Here is a 25724-nt window from a genome sequence, read left to right on the forward strand (position 1 = left end):
ACCTCTCATCCTCTTCTTCTCATCCTAAATACAAAATCCAAGGCCACCACGTAAACCCCCTAAACTAAGAATATGAGGCTCTTCACCCTAAACCAAAGACTATAACTCCGATGAGACCTCGCCTGGACAGGTAACAAACTAACCTCCTCTTATTTTATTTTTTTGATTTCCAATGCAAAAAAAAAGGTTATTGAAATGAAAAGTATTGGTTGAATACCCGAAATTTTTTGGGTTTTCTATTGCCTAGTTCGAATCGGGGGGAAGAACTCTGTTAAAATAATGCCTCGTACTAATTATTATTCAGCTAAACTGCAATATATAGTACATTGCAAGAGCAATAATACAAGAGCTAAAAATAACTGCTTCTAACTAACTCTCTAGCAGCCTAACAACAAACTTCTAACAAACTAACTAATCATTTGCTATCTTAACACTCCCCCTCAAGTTGGTGGGTGAAAAACATTTGTAACCCCCAACTTGGTTATCAAATACTCATGTTGTTGTGTTTCGAGTGCCTTTGTCAAAATGTCTGCAGACTGCTCCCTTGAGGATATGTGTTCAGCAGTGATGAACCCTTCTTGAATCTTGTCTCTAAAAAATGGCAATCGATCTCAATGTGCTTCGTCCTTTCATGGAAGACTGGATTCGAGGCAATCTGTAATGATGCTTTGCTGTCACAAAACAGCTTCACAGGCTGGTTATGTTTCACTCCTAGCTCATTTAGCAACCCACTTAGCCAAACTAACTCTGCTATGGTCATAGCCATACTTCTATACTCAGCTTCTGCTGAAGAACGAGCCACTGTGTTCTGTTTTTTTTACTTCCATGAAATCAAAGAATTGCCAAGTTTTATACAGTACCCTATTACAGATTTCCTTGACATCGGACAAGTTTCCCAATCTGAATCATAGTAAGCAATCAAGCCACACGTACTAGAGGAGTCTAGCAAAATTCCTTGCCCTGTATTCTTCTTAACATACCACACAATTCTCAGGGCTGCTTCCATATGCACCTTTCCAGGTTGATGCATAAATTGGCTTAGATGCACTACCGAATAGGCTATGTCAGGCCTAGTATGAGTTAAGTAAATAAGTCTGCATATTAGCCTTTGAAATTGTGTCTTGTCAACCATATCTTCTGCACTTTGCTTTAAGCTCTTAGTGTCCGCGGCAACAAAAAAATTATTATTCTGTTCCAAGGGTGTTAAAGCAGGCCTTGCTCCCCCTGCCTTGACATCCTTTATTAATTCTAGAGCATACTTGCGTTGGTTTAAAACAATTCATTTTTTTGATCGTAACACTTCCAGCCCAAGAAAATACCTCAATTCACCCAAATCTTTCATCTTAAACTTGGAATTCAATATACACTTGAGCTCTTCTATCATAGTAGCATCACTGCCAGTAATCAGTAAATCATCTACATACACAAGCACAATTACCGACTTACTTGCTACTCACCTTGTAAACATCGAGTAATCATGCTTACTCTGCTAAAACCCTGTTGATGTAAGTGCTTCAGACAGCTTCTTGTTCCATTGTCTAGAAGCCTGCTTGAGCTCATACAAAGACTTTTGCAGCCTACAAACCATATGCTCCCCCTGGCTGGAAAAGCCTTCAGGCAACTGCATATAGACTTCTTCAATCAAATCTCCTTGCAAGAATGCATTGTGAACATCCATTTGCGACAATGGGCAATCAAAGATTGAAGCAAGAGGCAAAACCAGTATCACAGTGGTAATTTTAGCAACAGGAGAAAAAGTCTCCACTTAGTCAACACCCTCATTTTTGTACCCTTTGGCCACCAACCGAGCCTTGAACCGTTCCACCTCACCCGAAACATGATACTTGATTTTATAAACCCATTTGCAGACAATGGGAATTTTACCAGAAGGTAAAGGTACCACAGTCCAAGTATTATTTAACTTCAATGCTTGAATCTCCTCTCTCATAGCCTACTGCCATTGCGGATGTTGACAAGCTTCTTGATAAGTGGTGGGTTCAGGAAAATGAGAAATAGAAGCCAAAAATTATTGAGTGGGTGAGGGTAAATGAGAGTAAGAAATGTACTTGGAAACGGGGTAATTAGTAGAGGATGAAGTGGATTGGCAAGAACAGACATAATCATTTAACCAGGTTGGAGGCTTGGAGACACGAGAGAAACGCCTAGACATAAAAGAATCTTTTGCTAAAGGAGGAATACCAGCTTCAAAAGGACTGGATGAAGAGTCAAATGGACTACCAGATGCACATGTTGAGACATCTAATGGAGAAATGGAGGGATAGGTGAAGAACTAGAAGAATCAATAGGTGACATAGTAGGAATTTCATGTGAAGAACTTAAAGAATTATCAACACGAGAAGAATCAATAGGTAGTGAAGAATCAAGAATAAAAAAAATCAGTCAGGAATATGAGAATGTGAGTGGGAAAAAGGAGAGGATTTTGAAACAGGAAAATGAAAGGGAAAAATTACTTTATGAAACACCACATCCCTACTCACAAGAAACTGTTGTGATTGAAGACTAAACAAAATGTACCCCTTTTGAGTTGAAGAATATCCCATGAAAACACAAGGGATAGCCTTATGAGAGAATTTGTCTCTATAGTTAAGCTTGGTAGCATAACATAAACACCCAAATACCCTTAGATGAGAAAGGTCAAGAGATTTATGGTAAAGAGCCTCGAAAGGAGTTCTGAAATTTAAAACAGAAGAAGGCAGGCGATTTATTGTATAACAAGCTGTTGTAATACACTCACCCCAAAATTTGATAGGAACTTTTGAGTGAAACCTAAGTGCCCTTGCAACTTCAAGAATATGTCTGTGTTTGCGTTCAGCAACCCATTTTGTTGGGGAGTCTGAACACATGAGTTTTGATGAAGAATACCTAGGGAGCTAAAAAAATCAGAACACTGAGAATTAAAAAATTCAGTGCCATTATCACTACGAATGATTTGAACAGTGGCTAAAAATTGTGTTTCGACAAAAGTGATGATTTTTTAAGAGAAATAACAGTGTCACTCTTCAATCTCAACAAGTGCACCTAAGTCATACGGGTAAAATCATCAACTATGGTTAAAAAATACCTATGACCACTATGTGTTGAAATTCGATAGGGACCCCACAAGTCTATATGAATTAGGTTAAAAGGAGCTTGTGAAGAGGTAAGACTAACAGGAAATGGAAGCCTAGTTTGGTTTGTTAAAGGACATATAGGACAAGAATGCAATAGTTTGGAATCCAAGTTAACAGAATTCAACAAGGGTAATTTATTCATGGTCGAAATAACAACATGTCCTAAACGAGAATGTCAAATGCTTGTTTTATTACTAGAAGTAGTAGTCTTACATTTATATACATGACCACAATCAAACAATTTTGAGTCACAAGACATATTAGAGTAAAAACTAGAAGACTGCATATTTGAAGAATTGTGTGTAGACGACAAACCAGTAGGTAAAGCAAGTGACTGAAAAAATAAAGCCCTCTATACTCCTTACCAATCCCCTTCATCCTTCCACTTGAGAGGTCCTGCAGAATACAAAAGTCAGGACAAAAACTGACAAAACAGTGAAGGTCACGGGTAAGCTTCGAAATGGACCATGAGGCACCTGTATCTAAAATCCAAGTCGACGATTTATTAGAGGCATGAAGATTATCATCAACAATACCTGCCAGATTCACAGCGGAATCAATTGATGGAGCAGAGGACAACAAGCGAAGGATCTGGTTGTACTGCTCCTAGGTGAAGGAAGATGCCAGAGGAGCCGAAGAACTCAACTTGCCATAGGCATTAGTAAGGTCATACACAACAGCAGGTTCAAGTGCAGCAACAGATTCAGAGACAGCTACTACAGCTTGAGCATGCCTTCGTTTGGAGAACTTAAAGTCTGGTGGAAATCCTATGAGACGGTAGCAACTATCCCTCTTGTGACCCTTGACCTTGCAATAGTCACAAGTACCTTGAAACCGACGTCGATCAGGAATCCCTGAGCTTTTGGAATAAAACACCGAGGAATCAGGACTCAGCATAGCAGATAGCTGGATTCGTTGAGACTCCTCTTGAGCAACCATGGAATACGCCTGGTTTACCGAAGAAAGAGGCTGCATCAGCAGGATTTGGCTTCGAATCGACGAATAGGTCTCATTCAAGCCCATGAGAAACTGAAGAAGCTGCTGCTGAGTAACATGCCTGGAGTACTGATGCGAATTCGCACACTCACAGGATGCAATCGGCACAAGTGCAACATACTCATCCCATAACATCTTCAATTTAGTGAAGTAAGTTGAAACACTAAACTCACTTTGAGAAATTGTAGCTATTTCTCGATGGAGGAAAAAAAATCCTGGAGCCATTCACCTTATCAAAGCGCTCCCTCAAATTGTCCCAAACCGAAGCCGCATTTGAAGCGAAGACAATGCCAGCCGAGAGCTCCTTACTCACGGCGTTGAGAATCCAAGACAACACGATCGCATTACACCTCTCCCACTGAGGATGCAAGTCAGGACCGTAAATTTCTTTCTGGCAAGAACCATCAACGAAGCCGAGTTTGTTCTTCGCCAAAAGTGCTATTCGCATCGACCTGCTCCAAACATTATAGTTCTCCAATCCGACTAATTGATGGGAGATGAGCGGAGTGCCTGGAGTATCTGATGGATGCAAGAAAAGTGGATGATTGAAATCAACCACGGCCGAATCGTTTATTGGAGGCATTGCAGTGAAGATAGTCGAGTGAAATCCCTAGGAAAGAAATTTGGGGAGAACGAAGAAGAGAAGAGTTGATGTGAGGATGATACCGAGCCACACTGCTTAGTTTAGAAGTGAGCCAAGCTGAGGGATCCAACAAGAAAGGGCCTGGAAATTCTAATGAAACCTGGGAATGATACCATGTTAAAATAATGCCTCGTACTAATTATTATTCAGCTAAACTGCAATATATAGTACACTGTACAAGCAATAATACAAGAGATAAAAATAACTGCTTCTAACTAACTCTCTAGCAGCCTAACAACAAACTTCTAACAAACTAACTAATCATTTGCTATCTTAACAAACTCCAAATTCTGTTTGTTTGGGTTTATATATTACCCTCGTTTACATTAAAAAATGAATTACATTTTTCTTGATTTTTGTTTCTTTCTCCTTGCACTTGATTTTGTCGTGGTGATTTGGAGCCATGCTGATGACGGGGCTTGCTGGAAGCTGCTGATGACGCTCGTTTGACGATTGGGATTTGCTGGGTGCAACTTGTGTGGCCAGGGGATGCATGGGGGGGGGGGGGCACGGGTGTTAATATGCGTGGACTGGGGACCAGTCTGATGGAGCCGATGAGGCATCTGAATTGGCTTCTGGCGGCACATGAAGTCTCACTTGGGTGTTTAAATGGTTAATTCAATCACCAATCAAATTGAATAACCATTAACCGAATAAATCGATTTTTTTTAGTCGTTAATCAAATCAATTTTTTTTAAATATTAACAGAAATAAACTTTATTCATTTTATGTAAATCATTTTTTATAAAATTAATTATAGTGTATCAAACAATTACTGAAAATGATTTACACAATATCATTAAAATATCATAAAATAATTACGGAAAATTATTTTCCAAAAAATATAATTCATTTTACGCAAAACAGTTTTCATATAATCTATTTTACGTAAATTATTTTCTAAAAAATCAATTGCAGTCTATTAAACATACTCTAAGTTTCATGTTGGGTTACATATGTTTGGGCCGATTTGTAATGTTTGATTTGGGTGAAAAGTGGGCTGCCAAATGTATTAGGTATGGATCGGTTGGGTTAATGGTGTTTAATCTAAGGGTGCGTTTGGTTCACGGAATGTAAGATTACCTTCGGGAATAGGATTACCGGAATGTAACATTACCTAACACATTACTGGGAATGTTACATTACTGTGTTTGGTTTATTTGGCAAGAATGTAAGACTACAGTGTTTGGTTGAATGAATAAAAGATTACTAGAATGTATATTTTATCAAATTGTCCTTGTTCTATATTTTTTTAACAAGTTGAATTCTAAATATTTAAATGAAAATTATTTATATAAAAATTCATCAAATATATATTATTTTATTATTTAAATATATTATGTATTATTTTAATTTTAATTAATATTAAATTTTACACAATTTATCTAAACATATATTAAAATTTTACATCAACATTTAACTAAATAAGCATATGAACATCGTAATAAATGAACCATTTTACTCCTACCATAAACCATTTTACTCCTACCAAAATGTACAAAGATGACTTTAGAGAATATTTTTAATTTATTAATTATAAAATATATTATTATTAGTATTAAAAAATTATATTTTTAATTATTAGTATTAAATAAAAACAAGTCACTTGAAACTAAAAGGGTGAAACATTAATATCATAAAAATACATACAAATGTATACTTACGTGTTACATACTAGAAACAAAAAAAGCAAACTAGTTGCATGTGTATTTTCACACTTCCCACTTATAACTCTAATATCCAATGGCAATCTTTCCCAACTTCTCGCTATGTACACCCAAGAATCAAATTGCACTTTTCAAGCACATCAGGAACTTCTTTATCATCCCAAGAATCAATTTTGTAAGATCCATTTTCCAAGTGCAGAATCCCACTAGCCAATACAGTAGGAATGTGGGTTTTCAAAGGGGAATTAACTTCACAAAGAGTGTTGTAGAATTCAAGTTGCATGGAAGGAAACAGAAAACTTAACAGTGTGTAAAAGATACATGGACACTAAGAGTATAAATTTGCACATACACCTACCTCAGTGCCTAAATCGTGTATAAATTTGCAAATGAAATATAATATACCCAGCAAGCAAAGGATTAAACACCAATCTAACAGATTTCTACTCCACTAATTCAATAATGTGAACTAATTCAATCAACAAATGTGAATAATCCAACAACAAGCAAAGGGAAGATGATCAAAGGAGAGGGAAAATGATGTTAGCCACACTTGTAAATAATGTTGAGATTTTGAGAAAGACAGTTGCAGATACGAAAATGATGGATTTCTCTATTTCAAAAACCAATTTGACATATATGAATTATTATTAAGCTATTCATTTTCTAAAATCTAAAGAAACAAAGACCTAGAAATTAAAACAAACACAATACACTAATAGTAATAAATTCGTTTGAATGCCAAAATCATTCATCAGATTAGATTTCGATTTTAAAAAACCTGAGTGCATGCCAACTTAAAGACACCAAACAAAAAATACAACAAAACAAGGGCTTTACTCTGCTTGGTGAATACCGTAAACATTCTAACTATACTTAGCAATGTAGTAGTTCTACACAATGGTTCAAGAATCAAAGGATTAAAAGAATTCAAACACAAATCACCAGAAAACTTGTCGCATCAATCATCTGTTAGGCCACATCTTCCAAGATTTAAGTATGCCAATGATTGCATGTCACATGAAATTATTATAATTTCAGGAAATTTGTTAATTGCTCAAACTCCATGGACTTGCTAACAACTCATTGTTTTTTGTGATATGATGAAGTTTGATCTTCTATGCATGATAATGATAGAGAGTTTATCCTTATCCACCTATCTCACAACTCTAAGACATTACATCCACCTACTGGTTTCCCCTATGAAATACATGTCACTATATCTGAAGGCACATCCATGTTCAATGTATAACAGCTACAAAATGTATTGTTAAATTATCAGTAGAGGTAAGTAATGAGAACACACCTGAGATGGAATCCAAGCATGCAGCAGTAACATTACATCCCTCCAAATTCAACATATTAAGTTTGTTCAAACCTGCCATGGAAATTAATGTTAGCACATAACATAATATGTTTAATTCTTTAGGTCATCTGGTCTTGTTAAGATAATAGATTATTAGTACGGGAAATAAGATTAAGATGCCATCACTAGAAGATACTGAAGACTATGACCTAAAAGGTAAGATGTATTAATCATGTTACATTCAATGTATTAAGCACTGAAACCAAGAACAATAAATATAAACAAAGAGAAGTCCTATCCTTTTATATAGCACAATGGACGACAGTTTGTGTCCACCATACAAAAGAAAAGGTAGATAAATATTTCTCAAATAAGACAGCCCAGAATTAGTGATGTTACTATTTGATATCTGCAGCTCCTTCAGATTATTAAGCCCTGAAATAAAAGAAAAAAATAAAGCCATAACCAAATAAAAAAAGAAAAAAAATCTAGAATCTAATAAAAAGAATCATGTTTGAGGCTCAGCTACATACCTTGAGATCCATATTTGAGCGTGAACGCAAGACAGAACTAAACTCATGATCTGAACGGATATTACGCCATTTTCCAGTACCATGCTTAAGAACTCCTGCCTTGAGTGCAGCTTCTTCTTCCGCTGTCCATTTCTTCCTCTGTTTTTCTAATAGAAAAGGGAAATCAAAGAAGAAGAATACTTCTCTCGCCAAATCGAAGAATGTGGTCTTTGAAATCGGAAGAGGAATTATACTCTGTGAATTTCTCTTGCCAAATCGAAGAAGTTGAATTTTTTCCATCGCAGAAGCAAGCAAACGGGAGAAGGGTATTTTAGCCATTTAAGCACGGGAATAAAGAAATACCTATATGAGATGTGGGAATAATATTCCCAGTAATCCAGACCCAAAAAACAATGTTGGTAATAATCTTTTACCCTCACTTGGGAATGTGAATCATCCAAACATGAGTATCTTTAACCCAAAAAAAATATTACTGCCAGGAATCCAAAAATCTATGAACCAAACACCCCCTGAATGTAATTGGGTATGGGTTGTACGCTTTCGGTTACATAGTTTTGGGATTGATATGCATGTGCATTTAAAAGCACTTTTGACTTCCAAAATTTAATTTCATCTATATCTTCCATTGAAACTATTCACATCCTCCACGGAACACTTGCTTGGAAAAATTTGCAATCCCATTAATCTAATAACGAAACCAACTTTTGAATCTTGAGGACCCTGAACAACGATTTAATCCATTCATACGACTCATATCACTTTAATCGTCTTGAATTCCATTCAGAGACCTTTAGATAAAATTAGGGTATACCAACTGTTCCTCTTTGCTTGTTGTTTTGGAAATAAGAACGTAACAAAGACAAATTATTACTTAATTTTGTCTTATATGATTGTAATCCCATTTGACTCCAATGCTATTTCTTGATCTTCCACCTATTCATTGTCCCATCTTTCAATCTAATGATTTGCCTCCATATATGTCTAGAAATCTTCTCATTTGGTTTGCCCCAATCTCATAAATGATGAACATGCAAAAGACATATTTATCATTAATTATCACATTTAAAAATATATTTATTTTTTTTATTTTGATTTTTTTATTATTAAATGAGAAGCTTTAGAAATCACTTTCTCATTTTTCAAATATCATATGAAAACATCATTCCCGAAGGTCTTATAGATGTCCCGGAGGACTCATCATCTTGCTTGGAAGACTGACAAACGACCTAGAGGATTTAATCATCATACTCGAAAAACTTACTGATAGTTCGGAGGACTTAATCATCAAGAAACCTTTGAAGATAAAAATTGGCTTCTTTTAAGAAATTCATTTGAAAATATATCAGTCGAGGTACTCATCAATAGACCTTTGAAAATTAAACTTGACTTCTTTAAAAATTCATTTGGAAACATCATATCAGCTGAGTATTCTTCATGAAACCTTAAAAAATAAACTTGGCTTCTTTAAAAATTAATTTGAAAACATCATATCGGTTGGGTAATCTTCAAGAAACCTTTGAAAATCAAATTTGGCTTCTTTAAAAATTCATTTGAAAACATCATATCGGTTGGATAATCTTTAAGAACCTTTGAAAATCAAACTTGACTTCTTTAAAAATTCATTTGAAAACATCATATCTGTCGGTAATCTTCAAGAAACCTTTTGAAAATCAAACTTGGATTCTTTAATAATTCATTTGAAAACATTATATGGGTCCGATACTCATCAAGAAACCTTTGAAAATCAAACTTGGCTTCTTAAAAAATTCATTTGAAAATATCATATCGATTGGTAACATGCCCTGCTTCAAAGTAATGATTATTTTGTGAATTGAGTTCCTTAATTCTTGAGGTTCTGCTACTCTGATTGTAATCTCCTCCATTTAAGGTTTGAACTTTAATTTTCTCTTCCTTCATCAAAATATCTATAAAATTATGCATCAATGTATGAAAATATGAATGCACTTAAATGCATCTAAATGTAATGCATGAGGTTCTTGTTTGCATAAATATTTATCATCAATCATCTTCTAACTCTAAAGTGAAGAACTTAATCTTTCCTTCATTTGATCACTCTCAAAAAGACCCTGCCTCAATATCTGCATGGCAACTCAATAATTCAAGCTTGTATTTTCTAGGGAACAATCTAATCATCTTGTGTCGACATGTATTCTCTATCTTTGGTCTTGCTTCTTCAATAAAATGAAACAACTAACATGTTCAATTCAATTGTTAGACCTTTTTAGAACACTTTTATTTTGGCACCCTGTTTTACTGCCGGATGTCCTAACCGTGGATTTGTGCTTGATTCAATGACCCAGATGAAAATGATTCCTATTGTTTCACCCTAACCCTAGGCCTAGTCCTCCGCCGCCACCGCCTACTTCTGTTTCACCGCCTACTTCTGTTTCGCCGCCAAATGCTCCTGCCACCGCCATCGTTTCAGTTGGCCCTCAGCACATCAATCAAACAACAAGAAAGGCCAAGATCAGTAAAAAAATAACATATACATTTTTTTACTCAGATAAAACAAAACATCAATCAAAATACGAGACTATCGAGCGTTGAAAAAAAGGGAGAACAATCATACCATATTGCATCTTCTCAGTTACACCAAAAAGACCCACAAAGATATAACATGCAAATAAAAAAGAGGGGAAATGGTGGTTTTCTTTCAACCAAGAGAGAAAAAAAAGAAGAAATAGTACCGAATTCGAAAGGAAAAAAGAGACTGAAATCAAAGTAAAAAAAGGAAGGAGAGAAGAGCTTACCCTTTTGGTTCTGATTATCTTGGCTTGGTCGAAATGGTGGGAGTCCTAAAAACTAGGGCTGAGCAACGAAAACGAGAAAACCGACACGAACCGAGTAAAACGGTTCGGTTCGATTCGGTTCGACATTATACAGTTCGGTTTTTGGTTCGATTTAAAGTCCCAATTCTTATGATATGTCTATAACTTATGATATAAGAGAACATAAAGAAATACCAATGACAGAACTCAACATACACTTTTGGGGTCATTTTAATATATATATATATATATTAACATTTTTATTAATATAAATTATATATATCAAAATATCATACTAATAAATTTCTAGTGCTCAAAGGCTCACACCTTGACATTCCTAGCGCTCAAACTCAGGACCTTAAGAAATAACAACCATTCTTTTACCACTGATGTCACTCGGTTCATGCCATACAACTTATCACATATAACCACAAAAATATGTTAATTTAATTTCATAAAAAATTCACATAATATATATATTTAATAAAATTTAAATTTATTTAATCAACATATTTAGAGATATTTTAAATATATATACAAATTTGTGTCTATGTTTTTTTATTTTAATTTTAGATATGAAAATTTATGAACCTACATCATAAATATATATATTTAAAATAAAATTATAAATGTTGAATTGAAAAAAAATACCTTCAATTGAAATGAAATACTTGATAATTTGATTAAAGTCCTAAACTCAAAGGAGATGTAGAACCAAAACATAAAAAAAAAAAAGATTTTTTATACTTAAAATAAATAAGAGAAACGAAAAATAAATCTTTATTTATTTTAAAATAAATAATAATAATAATAATAATACAATTTTAATGAATGATATTTAGGCAGTTTCCAAATTTTAAAATAATATATATATTTTTGGAACAACCAAATTTAATAATATATATATATATATATATATAATTCTTTTTTATATTTAGGGGGTCATGACCTTCTCTAGTCCTAAGGAGGTTCTACCTATGAGAATAAAGATGAGCAGTTTGATCAACCAATCAATGTTAATATAAAGAGTTAATTTTAATTTAATTTTTAAACTTAAAAATAGAATATTAAATAAGTAATTTACCCTAAATTTAAACTCAAGTACTTATGATTGAGCTCAACTTGCAACAAATCAAGTGGGACATTAAGATACTTAAATTCAAATTACCTTATAAGTTAGACTTCTTTTTTTTCCACGTAAAATAGACCACAAAGAAAAATCAGCCAATGATTTTGAAACCCAAGTCAACCTAAAGGACCAGTTGGAACTAGTAGAGAGCTTATAAAGGACACAAACTCCTCCATGGGAAATGCAAAGGACTAACTACAACCCAGACTAGTTCTTTCACAAAACCAATATATATAGAGAGAGAAGCTTGGTTGATTGTTCATCAATGGCGGTTGAAGAAGGCAAAGATGATTACACTGAAGATGGAACTGTGGATCTTAAAGGAAACCCTGTTCTTAGATCCCAGAGAGGTGGATGGACTGCTTGCTCCTTTGTTGTTGGTAAATTTTCTCTCTTTTCCCACCTTTTGTTTTGCCTTTTCTTTCTATAAGGTAATATTTGTGAGGGTGATTATAAGATAGTCTCTGTTCGAAAAACTCTGAACACTCAAACATCTCCGACATACGTTGTGTTCAAATATGAGATCTCTAAGGATAGTAATCATCCATTTTACCATTAAGATAGCTTGATTCGAATACTCTTCTTTCGTAAATCTAAACCTTAAACCGATTGATTAATTATAATAGATTATAATTTTAATCATACATAAGGGAAAATCTCTTGGTTTCATTATTACATGGACCCATGGACGTCGCCGTCATGGACCTACCTCCATAAATGAATTCAATTATAACACGATTTGAGATTTTATTTGAATTTATAAATGTATTTAACATTCTGTGTAGTGTACGAAGTGTTCGAACGAATGGCGTATTATGGAATATCATCGAATTTGGTCCTTTATTTGACTCGGAAGCTCCACCAAGGCACGGTGAAGTCGGCCAACAATGTGACCAACTGGGTCGGCACCATTTGGATTACTCCCATCTTGGGTGCCTATGTTGCCGACGCTCATCTCGGACGTTATTGGACCTTTGTCTGCTCTTGTATCATTTACATCTCTGTAAGTGTTTTTTTTTCACATATCTTTAATTTTAGGATAAATTACAAGTTCAATACTTAAACTATCAGTTTTAGTACCTAAATTTTTAATTTTTTTCAAAGCTATGTTTAACATTTAGTTTTTGTTTCGTTTTAGTATGTGTCGTTAGAAACTTAACGGTGATTTGCAATGACACCTTTTTATGGGTAAATTGCATTATTCGTCACTTAACTATCTTTTTACTCCTATTTTGATCACTAAAGTTTAAATTTTTTTAATTTAATTACTTAACTTTCAAATTACTCCAAATTTAATCGCTCTAACTTTAAAATTTATTTATTTTAATAAAATAATAATAAAAATGTGATGTCACAAAAATTATTAATAAAAATAAATTAGAATGATTAAAACCTGAACAATTCGAAAGTTGAGTAGTTAAATTGAAATTTTTTAAACTTTAATACCAAAATAGGAGTGAAAAAATAGTTGAGTGATGAATGATGTAATTTACCCATAAAAAGGTAATGTCGTTAAGTTTTTAACGATGAGATACTAAAATAAAACAAAAACTAAAAGTTAAGTACGATTCTAAAAAATTTAAAATTCAAGTACTAAAATAAACCAAAATTAATAATTTAGGGACTAAACACATGATTTACTTTAAATTTAAATACATCTTATATATACCAATATTTGATTAGAGTCATCTAGACAGAGCATCCCACTCTGTCACTTGAACCATTCATTAAGTTCAAACGATATTATCTTATTTTTCTAGGTAAATTACTCATATAGTTACTTAAATTATAGAGTTGTCTTTATTTTTGTTATCTTATCAGGTCAATAGTCAAAATAAAAGCAACACATAGTTTAGTCACTATGTGTGCACTTTACCCTATTTTTTAAGGGACAACAACTAGATTTTATATCAACTGTTCCTACATATATCTTTGGGTCTTTAGTGTTCATAAGCATGCATTCAGTATGGATAGTTCTGCTGTACGACAACCTTAATATACGGCTAAGGAAATGTCATAGTGAAAATGTTATTATCTTTTTAACATTTCGGTAAAGTGTTACTTAAAACATTATTTTTTAAGAGTAATTTCCAGTAGAACCAATATTAACATTTCAGTAGAAAAAATAACGTTTAATAGCGCTTTGCCGGAAATTTTAAACATTTTAAATAGCGCCCAATATTAACATTTTCGATAAAAAAATAATGTTTTAGGTAGCGCTTTACCGAAATGTTAAAAAAATAATAATGTTTCGATAACGTCTTTCCTTAACCGTATATTAAGGTTGTCGTACCTGAGACATCCCATGCAAACTATGCATATACCTACATAAATGAGCCTTTGTCATGAACTAAATTGGGAACAATTATCATAGGTTTAAGTTAGTTTAACTAGTTTATGTAACTATTTTAAGAGATAATATATTATATATGATACAATGATAATAAATAATTCTGAATATTGTCTGTGAATTATATATTACTAAAATTAAATTAAATAAATTTCATAGTAATATATTATTATCTGTATAATTTTTTTGAATAGATATTTTATGTATAGTTATTGATAAAGAATATGTTTGAAATTTCTAAAGCTATGGAAACAGATTCTCACAAAAGAATTGATTGATAGATATAAAAAACTAGGAAATAATTGCATTCAAACGGGACCAAATGTAAATGTTTGACTATATATATATATATATTCTTTGTTTTATTTATTACAAGACAATAGAAAATGACCGATGACGGATACACTACATGTTGGTTGGATTGTACTGTCAAATTTCTCATGTGGACCACTGATTTTTATGGCACAACCACAATCTTGTCGGTCGAAAAGTCTGCACATTTTTGTCTAATTTGCGAGACGACATTCGTGTACATGTTTTAGTCAAATTGGTACACCAATTTTGGATATGGATAAAAAATATCAACAAAGCAGCTACGGTTTCATTAGATATACCAATTTTAAACACAATATTTTGATTTCAGGGGGACTTTCTTGGAGCGTTCAAAAGTTAAGGGATTAATTTAGAATGAGGGTCATGGTTTGGGGCTAGATTTGAAACATTTAAAAGTTTGGAGAACAATTTAAAATAAGTCATAGTTTATGGATGAAAAAAATTACATAAACTATTAATATAATTGATTATAATATGCTTTTAAGAACATAGTTATTAAATATAAAAAATAGTTTATTAACGCAAAATTTCACAACAGGGAATGGCAATGCTAACATTATCAGTATCACTCCCTGGACTAAAACCACCACCCTGTCACCAAGCCAACGTAGACAACTGCAAGAAGGCATCGACCCTACAGCTAGCTGTATTTTTCGGTGCATTGTATACACTAGCCGTCGGAACCGGTGGCACGAAGCCGAACATCTCTACGATTGGTGCCGACCAGTTTGACGATTTTCATCCGAAAGAGAAGGCTCAAAAGCTGTCTTTCTTCAATTGGTGGATGTTCAGCATCTTCTTTGGGACACTTTTTGCCAACACGGTCCTTGTTTACATTCAAGACAATGTTGGTTGGACACTAGGGTACGGTTTGCCCACGCTTGGACTAGTGATTTCGGTTATCATCTTCTTAGCCGGCACCCCGTTTTATAGGCACCGAGTGCCCGCCGGGAGTCCGTTCACGAGAATGGCTACGGTCATAGTGGCAGCCATTAGGAAATGGAGGGTGCCACTTCCTAGTGACCCTAAGGAACTTCATGAACTTGGCTTGGAAGAGTATGCAAGTAAAGGGAAGTTCATGATTGAGTCAACATCATCTTTGAGGTTAGTATCGAATTTAATCGATTCGGTTGGTTCGTTTTTCATTTCGATTCGTGATCTCCGAATCATACGTTTGCGTAAATTGCAGGTTTTTGAACAAGGCTGCAGTGAAAACAGGGTCTGTGGATCCATGGATGCTATGCACAGTGACCCAAGTAGAGGAAACTAAACAAATGCTAAGAATGATCCCAATATTGATTGCCACATTCGTGCCAAGCACGATGATTGCACAAACCCATACGTTGTTTGTGAAACAAGGCACCACACTTGATAGGCATATAGGGAACTTCAAGATCCCCCCGGCAAGTTTAACCGGATTTGTGACGATTTCTCTGCTTATCTGTGTCGTCCTCTACGATCGTTTCTTCGTTCCGGTTGTCCGAAAATGGACCAAGAATCCGAGGGGCATCACTCTGCTTCAGAGGATGGGAGTTGGCCTTGTTCTTCACATCATAATCATGGTGATTGCTTCTTTCACTGAGAGGTATAGACTCAACGTGGCTAAACAACATGGTTTGGATGAGAATGGAGGCCAACTTCCGTTAACCATATTCATTTTACTTCCCCAATTTGTGCTTATGGGGACAGCTGATTCGTTTCTTGATGTGGCTAAGCTCGAGTTCTTTTACGATCAAGCACCGGAAAGCATGAAGAGTCTTGGGACCTCCTATTCGAGTACGAGTCTGGGGATTGGGAATTTTCTCAGTAGCTTCCTTCTGTCGACGGTTTCCGATATCACTCAAAGGCATGGTCATCGAGGATGGATCTTGAATAACCTAAACAAGTCACATCTTGACTACTATTATGCCTTTTTTGCAGCACTCAGCTTCTTGAACTTCATTTTCTACTTGACAGTAATCAAGTTTTATGTGTACAAGGCTGAAGTTTCAGATTCCATGCACGTGCTTACGGAAGAACTGAAGGTGATGAGATTAAAGTCATCAAATCAAGAAGATCTTAAGCAATAGTTAGATGGAGCAATGTTGAACAATTATCAGTTATACTTCATTGCAATGCTATGTGTTAAAACAAGTAAAATTCCCTAATAATGCTACAAAGAAGTTGAAAATGAAGCAAAGAAAATTTTACAGTTTGCTCTCTCTACCTCCCCAAAGATCTTGTTATCACATTTAAGGTTACCGAATTCGATACATTGTGCTTGTGCTCTCTTTCGATCTCCTTCGGTCTCCATCGATATAAACATAATATAGTTGGATCATTGAGGACTAATGGCATGAGTATACACAGAACCATGAAAACTCTGCTTCAAATATGCACCATATATACACTACATCCCTGGTATGTCATTTCCTCTTTCCTAATTGGAATGACTTCTTTAGGAACTGATTCGCAACTCGATCGTTCCGATGGCACAAGACCCTTAGCATAGTGTTTGGATCTGATTTGTCCCACCTTCCTGTCGTTGGTGGAATAGGTAGCTTTTGCCCCGGACCGACGAAACCTATTCCACTAGCCTCACAAGTGACAATGCTGAGATCTTCCGACAGTTGTTCGGTCGATTGAGACATCAATGATATTACCCCTTCAACTGTCTCAGCTTCCTTTTGAACAACGTCGTCCGATATCGTTCCTTCTCCGCCTTTACAAAATACCTTTTTCAAGCTGTTGAAATCCTCATCGATCATCTCATGATCGGACCGATTAAAGGCCCTAGACGGTCCACCAGCGAGCAAAACCATAAGAAATGCCTCAAATGATGCTTTCATGATATCTTTCGTTGCTAATGCTTGACCTCGATCAGTAACCATTGCATTAAGAAGAGTCAGATTCTGCTTTAGAATCTTGATTGCAGGTCGAATTCTAGAATTGGTTACGTCACCAACGTAAAGGCCATCGTAGAATTCTGAATTCGAGTCAAGGAAGATAAGGCGGTAAGCAGCAACTTCTGATACATGATCACAAGCAGCCTGAATAGATCCAATTACATTCTCAAAGAAGGAATATGAAGCACAACGTTGTCCACATCCGCCTTCGGAATCGGTTCCTGTCGAACCTTTCGGCGAGATGGTTAGAGCTTTATCAAGAGAATGGAGGTTTGCCATTAGGTAGTGCAAGGTATTAAGTCGAATGTAAAGGCGTTGTGTGTCGTAGCTTGTTGACGGGCGAGAATGGTGACCACCTAGATTCACAATTCGGTTCATATCTTCGACCCCAACACTGCAAGGACTGGCCTTTTTCCAGATTTTGAACAACTTCGAATCCGGATTGCATCGGGTTAGTGGAGGAAGTGGAGGGAGATAACTCCTCTTTGACCCTGCAATATGATCAAAAATGAGAATACATCGAAATCTCGAAATACAATGAGATGATACTCACCACATGATGCTACAAAGGCGTATATTCTTGGAAGAGTTGCTCTAAACCTTCAGCTAGACCGAGAATCATATCATCGGCGATTTCAACCGGAATTTCAAAGAGATCTTTCACCGTTTCATTTGCCATACTAATGAACTCCACCGATGACTGTGCATACGGCTCTGATTTGGACTTGGGATTCCATGTCTACAACATGAACTAAAACCAATTAGTAAGCTCAGTCATAGACCATTTAATCAAAAAAGAATTAAGGAAATTGACTGACTTCAGTTTCTTTTGCTCTACCAATATCATCTTTCCCCTGTTGTAGCCTTTCATCTATCCATTGTCTCAAGAGCCTCAATATGATCGAATCAACTTCGTATGGAGCCATTTGTGTAACGATTCCTTTTCCTCCATCTTCACATTCTTCGGAATCTTCGACCACCATCTGAACCAGAACTTGTTCTAGCTTGGCAGCTCGTTGCAGTACCTCGACTACTTCGCCGTTCAGTGTATGCGTATTGGTCAAATATTGCTTCAGCAGTGCTCCGTAGCATTGGTGCAGTGTCACGACCGCGACACCTGCTGCAGTCGAATGCCATTTCTTCAATATCGGACAGAAAATCGCCCTCTCTTTCTCAGCCAACTCCTCGGTTCTTTTAGCCATTTTTAACATGGTTACACTCGATTCTATAGCATTTTCATTTTCTATCATCTATAGCAATTACATAGAAAACTAAGGATTAAACAAAGATCATGCCAAAACTGATATCTGGTGATAATAAGATAGTTTCATACTCACCTTTGTAAATGCATTTTTCACCGAAGATCGAATGTAACGATCTACATGATCACTGGTCGAATCCGCGAGCAATGTATCCCTTTTCTTGCCCCCTTCCCCTTCCTTGATTGTAACATCTTCACCTAAAATATTCGCTGAAGATAGTGCCAATGACAAAAGGCTTTCAATTCCGCTATTAGACCTTTATCGAAGTATTCGTGGTAACGAAGTAACCGGTGCTCCACCCAATTTCGAGTCCAAGATAACATCGAAGACAATAGTTTAATATGCAAGCGACTCTGTCCGGATTTTTAGCGTCGTTCGCCACCTCTGTCAACAGAGTAAGTGCAGCAGAGAGAAGATCAGGCTCCATTTGATTAGTGGCAACATATTGCCGAAAAAACACCCAAGTGAGGCAAGCTGTGTGAACCGGCCTATTGATCCCCAATGTGGTCCATGTCTTTTTAATCAGTTCTAGCAACTCGTCGACCTCGTCGAGGACTACCGTCTCGTCCCGACTATCGAATATGCTTTTAGGAGACAAGTGTAGAGGTGAATATTGAGGGGAAGCCATCAGCCCAATGGCACACATCAGCAGGAGAACCATTGGTATTTCGGCAAGCTAAAGAAGCAACGGCAGTGCATAGTGTTTTCCATGCCTCGGAGTTCTTCGTAACTTCTATAGGGTTGCAATCAACGGCTCGGATGATCTCGCGTAGTCTCATTACAGAAGAATTCGATTCATCTAGAGGGATCGATGGGTACAAGAGGAGGCCCTCTTCGAGGATTTTTAGCTGACGCTTCTGCCAAATATGGTAATCGATCGGATTATTGAATTCGGACGGTTTTATGTGTCGGATAAGCTCGAGCGGAATGATGATGGACTCCATTTTCTTACCGGACTGTTCAAGCCAACATAGAGATTAACCAACAAATTCAATTGGAATTCTTCAATTGAAAAACATAAACAAATAACATGCATGATTGATACGTACTTGGCCTACAAGGGCTCTCATGAGAGTCTTCCTAAGCCTATTATCACTTTGTTCTGTCACCCCCATTTGTTGTCTCATGATCTCCGCCGCCGACAAAGGTCGTTGAGGCCTCGCTGACTCCGTCATCATCTTAAACCCCGAATCAGGCGGCGACGATGTCAACCCACCGGCACCAACGTCGCCATCGTCACCACTAAAATTCAAAGAGGATATCGTCATCCTCCTAGCGTGCTGCGGTCTCTTCATCATCTTCAACCCCAAAGTTCTTTTAACCCTACTCGAAGGCACATTCACGACACCATGATTCGGTCTCCGCCCCGCCGATCCTGGCCCCGACGCTAACGATAACGCCCCGTACCAGCTCCCTTCATCCCCATCATGCGAAGAATAAAACGACAACGCATTCCGACCCCCAAAGCCCGGCGCGGAACGACAAGACGTGAAGAATATCTCATATGCCGTTTCACGAAGGTCATCGTATCCGACGCCTTCGAGCTGACCGAAAGGCCACGAGAGGTAAGCGTCCGAGGCGGTGGAGGAGAAACCACGACGGGATTCGTGGACCATGGCAGAGGGGGGAAGTCAATTACCGGAGTAGAAAGAAAGAGCGAGAAACAAGGGGGCAGGGAAAGGAGAACATTTTTGTTTTCTATAAAGAGAGAAAGGAGAGAAACCCAGAGATAGGTTTGCCAACGTTGTAGTATCATGAAAGATAGGTTGGTAATTCACACTTAAGATAGAATTTCTTTTTCAATTTTAATATTTTCATTTGAATGGTCAAAATGTGTTTTGTTTTAATATATAAAATATATCAATGAGACACATAGGTTATTCGATTATATATAGAATTATTTTTATTTTAATTTAGATATATCAATGACAATAAGTTTATTTTGTCTGTCGATAGCGTAGTGTGGGGCTCATCGATTGCGTCTTGGTTGTCGCCTTAATCGTCTTCATCTTCTTTTTTTTCAATAGAGGTGTACTAAACATCACTTCACTTTGAGATTCACATTCGAAATACAATGGTAGAGTACTTAAGGTATTTGACGTCATCATTGACTTGAATTGACCACTGAAATCAGTAACTTGTTGACCATATATAATATGATCTCATTCATCCAAATGTTCTGTTGAAGATGTTTGGGTGCTTTGTATTGCATCTCATGAACTTCTAACTCAATTCAACTAACTCTCTATTGAAACATGATACAAAAATAAAAATCATAACTCATCTAAGATGTAAAATACTCTCCAAAGTAAAAGCAAAGACGAAGATGTCGATGATGATTCTTTCTTGCATGTTGTAAATTTGGCCTTCATTTCTTCCTAGTGTTTTCTGTCTTTCGATGATGTTAAATATGATTTTCCAGTTGCTTCATAATTTCGGAGGTAAGGAGAAATGTCGAAATCAATGTCAACAAATGTGATCTCAAAACACAAGACATATAAATGCCACTCATTCCATTGTTAAATGTCGCGTATCAATTCTATGGAGTAAGTCATCATCAAATATTTGCGTAGGAATTGATTAATGAAACATAAAATGGAATAACATTATATCTACGGCGTGCATCTCAACAATTACAAAATGATACAAGGGCGTAACGACTCATCACAACTTTAAGCCTTAAAAAAATATCAATGACAGTAACTAGTAGATCTAATCGTCACAACAACTAAACTGTAAACATTAATTAAATTATAAAAGATAGTATAAGTAAATAAAAATTAAGTAATTTAGTAAATTAATATTTACCGCATGTCGATCGGCGATATCTTGTCTCGGTAATTTTATGCCACTATATAAACAATATAATAAATTAAAATTATAAATAAGAATAAAAATAAAATTAGAAATTCAATAAAAAAATAAAGTTCAAAATTACATTATAGCCAAAGGAAACTCAACCGGGCAGTTATAATTGGCATCAAAACAGAACCGATACCACACCCGAGACTTTAGCAAGACTAAACAACCCACAACATTGACTTTTTATCACCACCTCGATGTAATGAGTTTAAATTTGTCCATTGAAATTTGACCTTTTTTGCAACCTGTTGCCCAACAGCTAGTTTTTTAAATGCAAGGAAAACTATCACCTCTTACTACGAGCCTCGATAACGACAATACCAGAGGTTTTTGTTGCCTAATTCTAGTAGTCAGCAGTAGTCAAAGAAGCAGAAATCTAAAATCCTTGATCCTAAATGCCTCCAGCACTAAAATCCTATAACTGAAAGCTTCTAGCATCAACCCCAAGTCCCTAACTCCCTACACCAACCAAAACTAGATTCAACTTCCTAGATTAATGAATAATTATGATTAATTCAGGTTACCAACAGAATTAGAGAAAAAAATTAACCTACTGAAAATAAAAGGGAAGATAGGCCCCTGCATTAAATGTAGGGCAAAACTCAATTAATTCATTCCAAAACTAATGGGAGCTTTTAAGGACATATACCTTTCCAATGCTCTAATAATCAGTACTCATGCTATAAATCTACTCAAAAGAATCAAAAGGCACACTCAATCTGCCAGACAGCAAAGTCAACAAAGCCCCAAGCAGTTTGCTTCACTAATCCAATTCCACCTTGAACGAAACCCACAGAACATGGATGACGATACGAAAACTTTTTGACTTCAAAAGCCAAGAATTTTAAGTATTCAGGCCAAGCACCAGGGACGGGAAGATCCTCTCTCAGGTCATATTGATTCAAAAATTTCAAATGAGCAAAGTCCTCTGCTGAACAAACACCACAATGAATAACCCCCACCACAAAGCTCAGGTCCAGCCATGAGAGGACACTTGACTCCACTTTGAACTCTCGAGCATCTCTCCGCCTGTACAACACAAGGGCAAATACAGGGGGGAATGATTATGCCATCCTCAAGTGTCAGCTACCACTATGTTTATCGCTATCACTACGAGTGATCAACCCAAGTGGCGCATAGCTCCACCACTACCATTAAAAATCTTGATAAATCTCCATAGCCTACTGATCATATCAAATCAAGCATGATGATCTATCATCCAAGTTTCCTAGATGATATAAATAACAATAAAATATTCAAAATAGCAAGATACACAAATATAAGTTATATAAACTAACATAGCTTAAACACTACCATAGATAAGAAACGTACTGGAGCAGCAAGGAAAAGAAACAAAATATAAAGCAAGCCAAATTTAAACTGCACTCAGTAGCACAACTGAAGAAAGGCATCTATTAAGCCTCAAAACTACTTATTATAACTAGCAAAATAGATACTGCAAACAACAGGGTGTCAAGCAATCCAACCGGTCCCTAGGTAATTTGGCATCCAACTTGAGCCTCTCCTGTCACTGCTGGGAGTAAGAAACCAACACACTTACAAGGGCAAGGCGAAGGTTATGCACAGAAAAGGATGAGATCAAGTTGTCTTTAAAGTGATAGAATCACTGTTGTTGTTGAGCTTGTCGGCCCTGTGCACCACCGTATCCACCACCATAACCACCTTGTCCTCCATGAGGACCATTTGCTTGAGCACCCCCATAATTTCCAGAACCTTGGGATGAATCAGACCTCCATGATGCATTACCATACCCTGAACTTCCATTTACATCACCATATCCACTCCCCATGTAACCACCACCACTCCCTTGTAGATCTCCCCCACCCACACCAGCATTATTATTAGGAGTACCACCAAAACGACCTCCAGCAGCCCCATATCCAGCATTCCCGTATGATCCATCACTTGCTCCATATCCACCATATCCATAACCTTGATTCCGTACCCAGTAGCTCCAGTGGGAGATTGACCAGCAGCTGCAGAACCTGGGCCACCACTGCCAGCACCCCAAGGAGCAGCATTTCCATAACCCATAGCACCATAGCCAGATGGATTTTGAGCGCCCCAAGAACTTCTAGCGGCACGGGAGGCCCACTTGCATAACCAGCATTGGGATTCCCATAAGTGGCACCCACAGGAGCACAATAACCAGCACCTGCAGCACCATAATTTCCATAACTACCATAACCAACACCATTACTTGCAGGACCATACCCATAACCAGGTGCATATCCCGATGAGCCATAAGGTGGAAAGCCAGCTCCAGTACCTTGGGCACGCACGAAACTGTTGGAGTCCATACGACCATCATAAGAACCTGAATTCCCGCCAGAAGAACTATAGCCCTGGTAACCTCCGAAACCACCACTCATAGTTCGGCTAACTGCACCAGGATTTGCGTCTTTAGGAAGGGCTGGCTTCACTTCAACTTGCTTTCCATTCAAATCATGAAAATTATTCTGCAAAACCCTATCAACTGCATCTTCCGTCTCAAAGGAGATAAAGCCAAATCCACGGGGCCGTTGAGTATTCTGGTCATACATGATTACTACATCAGTGACATGACCATAAGCCTCAAAGTATTGACGAAAACCATCTTCAGTTAAAGTCGGAGGCAACCCTCCGACAAAAATTTTCTTGGTTCTGATATTTCCACCACCTCCGGAATTTCTACCCTGATTAAAATTGCCAGATCTAGCAGATGTTTGCTGCTCCTCTTTAGATAAAGCCCTTTTTGCCTCAACCTGGGAAACAGTTATCTTATAATTGGGAAACAGCAAGACCAATAACAATACAGACGAGATAAATACAGAAACTTGAAATAAAAAATCCTAAGCTAACCAAACAATATATAACACACCAAGAAAAACCAAGTATAAAGTACATAATTAACAATAAATACACATAATTGGAAAAATACCATGAACCCAAATTTATTCCCCTTCCTAAAATCAGTATCAAAAAGGAAAACTCATCGTAGTCATCAATAACCCTAAACAATCACCAACACACACCAAATAAATACAAAACCAGTAAGAATCTCACCGTTCTACTATCGATAGTGTGTTTCTCTTGCAGAACAGAATCGAGGACGGACGGATCTGAGAAGACAACGAATCCGAAACCTCGAGGTCTACCCGTAACCTTATCTCTCATAACAACAGTCTGTACGATGTCGCCGTATTGACCAAAGTATTCCTTCAGCCTATCCTCGTTTGTTTCCCATGATATCCCACCAATAAACAGCTTCCCCTGATCTGAATCCATTCCCCCTCCTCTCTTTTTTCTTCTCTTTTATTCCCTCAAAATCTAACAATTTCTTCGATTTTCAGTCTTAAATTAGATTAGGGTTTTTGGATTTTTTTAGGGATTTGGAGAAGAAGAATAAGAAGACAAAAATAGATTTTGAGGGGGGCGATGTTGAGAGAGAAAGCCGCTTGGTAGAAGCCAAGAGTAAAGAAGGGAATGGATGTGTGAGGGATCGGGTTCTATGCCGTTTGGACGGTGGATATTGTGGAATATTTTTGTTAATAAACGGCTGGGATTGGATTATGGAACAGGTCCGGTTTGGGCTAGGTTTTAATTTTAAATAAGGTTTCAATTATGGTTATTAAATTGAATCAAATGTATCGAAAACTATGTCAATACTCACTAAGGTTTGGTTTAGTAATCGTTTTCATTATTGATGTTTAAGAAATTACAAATCGATCATTAATATTATCATTTGTTATAAAATGATCACTACATAACGAAAATCACAAGTGGAATTTAGATTGTTGACCGTCACAGCTAGACTATTTTAATCATTCTTCTTCTT

The 25724-nt window shown here is 36.5% G+C and overlaps 2 protein-coding genes and 2 pseudogenes across 2 annotated transcripts; 1 reads left to right on the forward strand and 3 right to left on the reverse strand.

The window, feature by feature from the left end:
• Nucleotides 1-3492: 3492 nt before the first annotated feature.
• Nucleotides 3493-4710, reverse strand: LOC120218908. The gene is made up of 4 exons (XM_039215799.1): nt 4357-4710; nt 3782-4262; nt 3608-3667; nt 3493-3527 (listed from the first exon to the last, which is right to left on the reverse strand). The coding sequence occupies exons 1-4, from the start codon at nt 4708-4710 to the stop codon at nt 3493-3495; spliced, it is 930 nt and encodes a 309-aa protein (XP_039071730.1).
• A 7653-nt stretch (nt 4711-12363) lies between these two features.
• LOC120114616 (protein NRT1/ PTR FAMILY 5.2-like) lies at nt 12364-17146 on the forward strand. The gene is made up of 4 exons (XM_039135466.1): nt 12364-12574; nt 12980-13197; nt 15416-15981; nt 16067-17146. Exons 1-4 carry the CDS (start codon nt 12460-12462, stop codon nt 16944-16946), a joined length of 1779 nt encoding a protein of 592 aa, XP_038991397.1. The 5' UTR covers nt 12364-12459; the 3' UTR covers nt 16947-17146.
• Nucleotides 17147-17209: 63 nt separating this feature from the next.
• LOC120218919 lies at nt 17210-20640 on the reverse strand (annotated as a pseudogene).
• A 2479-nt stretch (nt 20641-23119) lies between these two features.
• LOC120114624 lies at nt 23120-25334 on the reverse strand (annotated as a pseudogene).
• Nucleotides 25335-25724: the final 390 nt, after the last annotated feature.

Source organism: Hibiscus syriacus, unplaced genomic scaffold, assembly GCF_006381635.1.
Source record: "Hibiscus syriacus cultivar Baekdansim isolate YM2019G1 unplaced genomic scaffold, ASM638163v2 tig00000778_pilon, whole genome shotgun sequence".
Classification (NCBI taxonomy): domain Eukaryota; kingdom Viridiplantae; phylum Streptophyta; class Magnoliopsida; order Malvales; family Malvaceae; genus Hibiscus; species Hibiscus syriacus.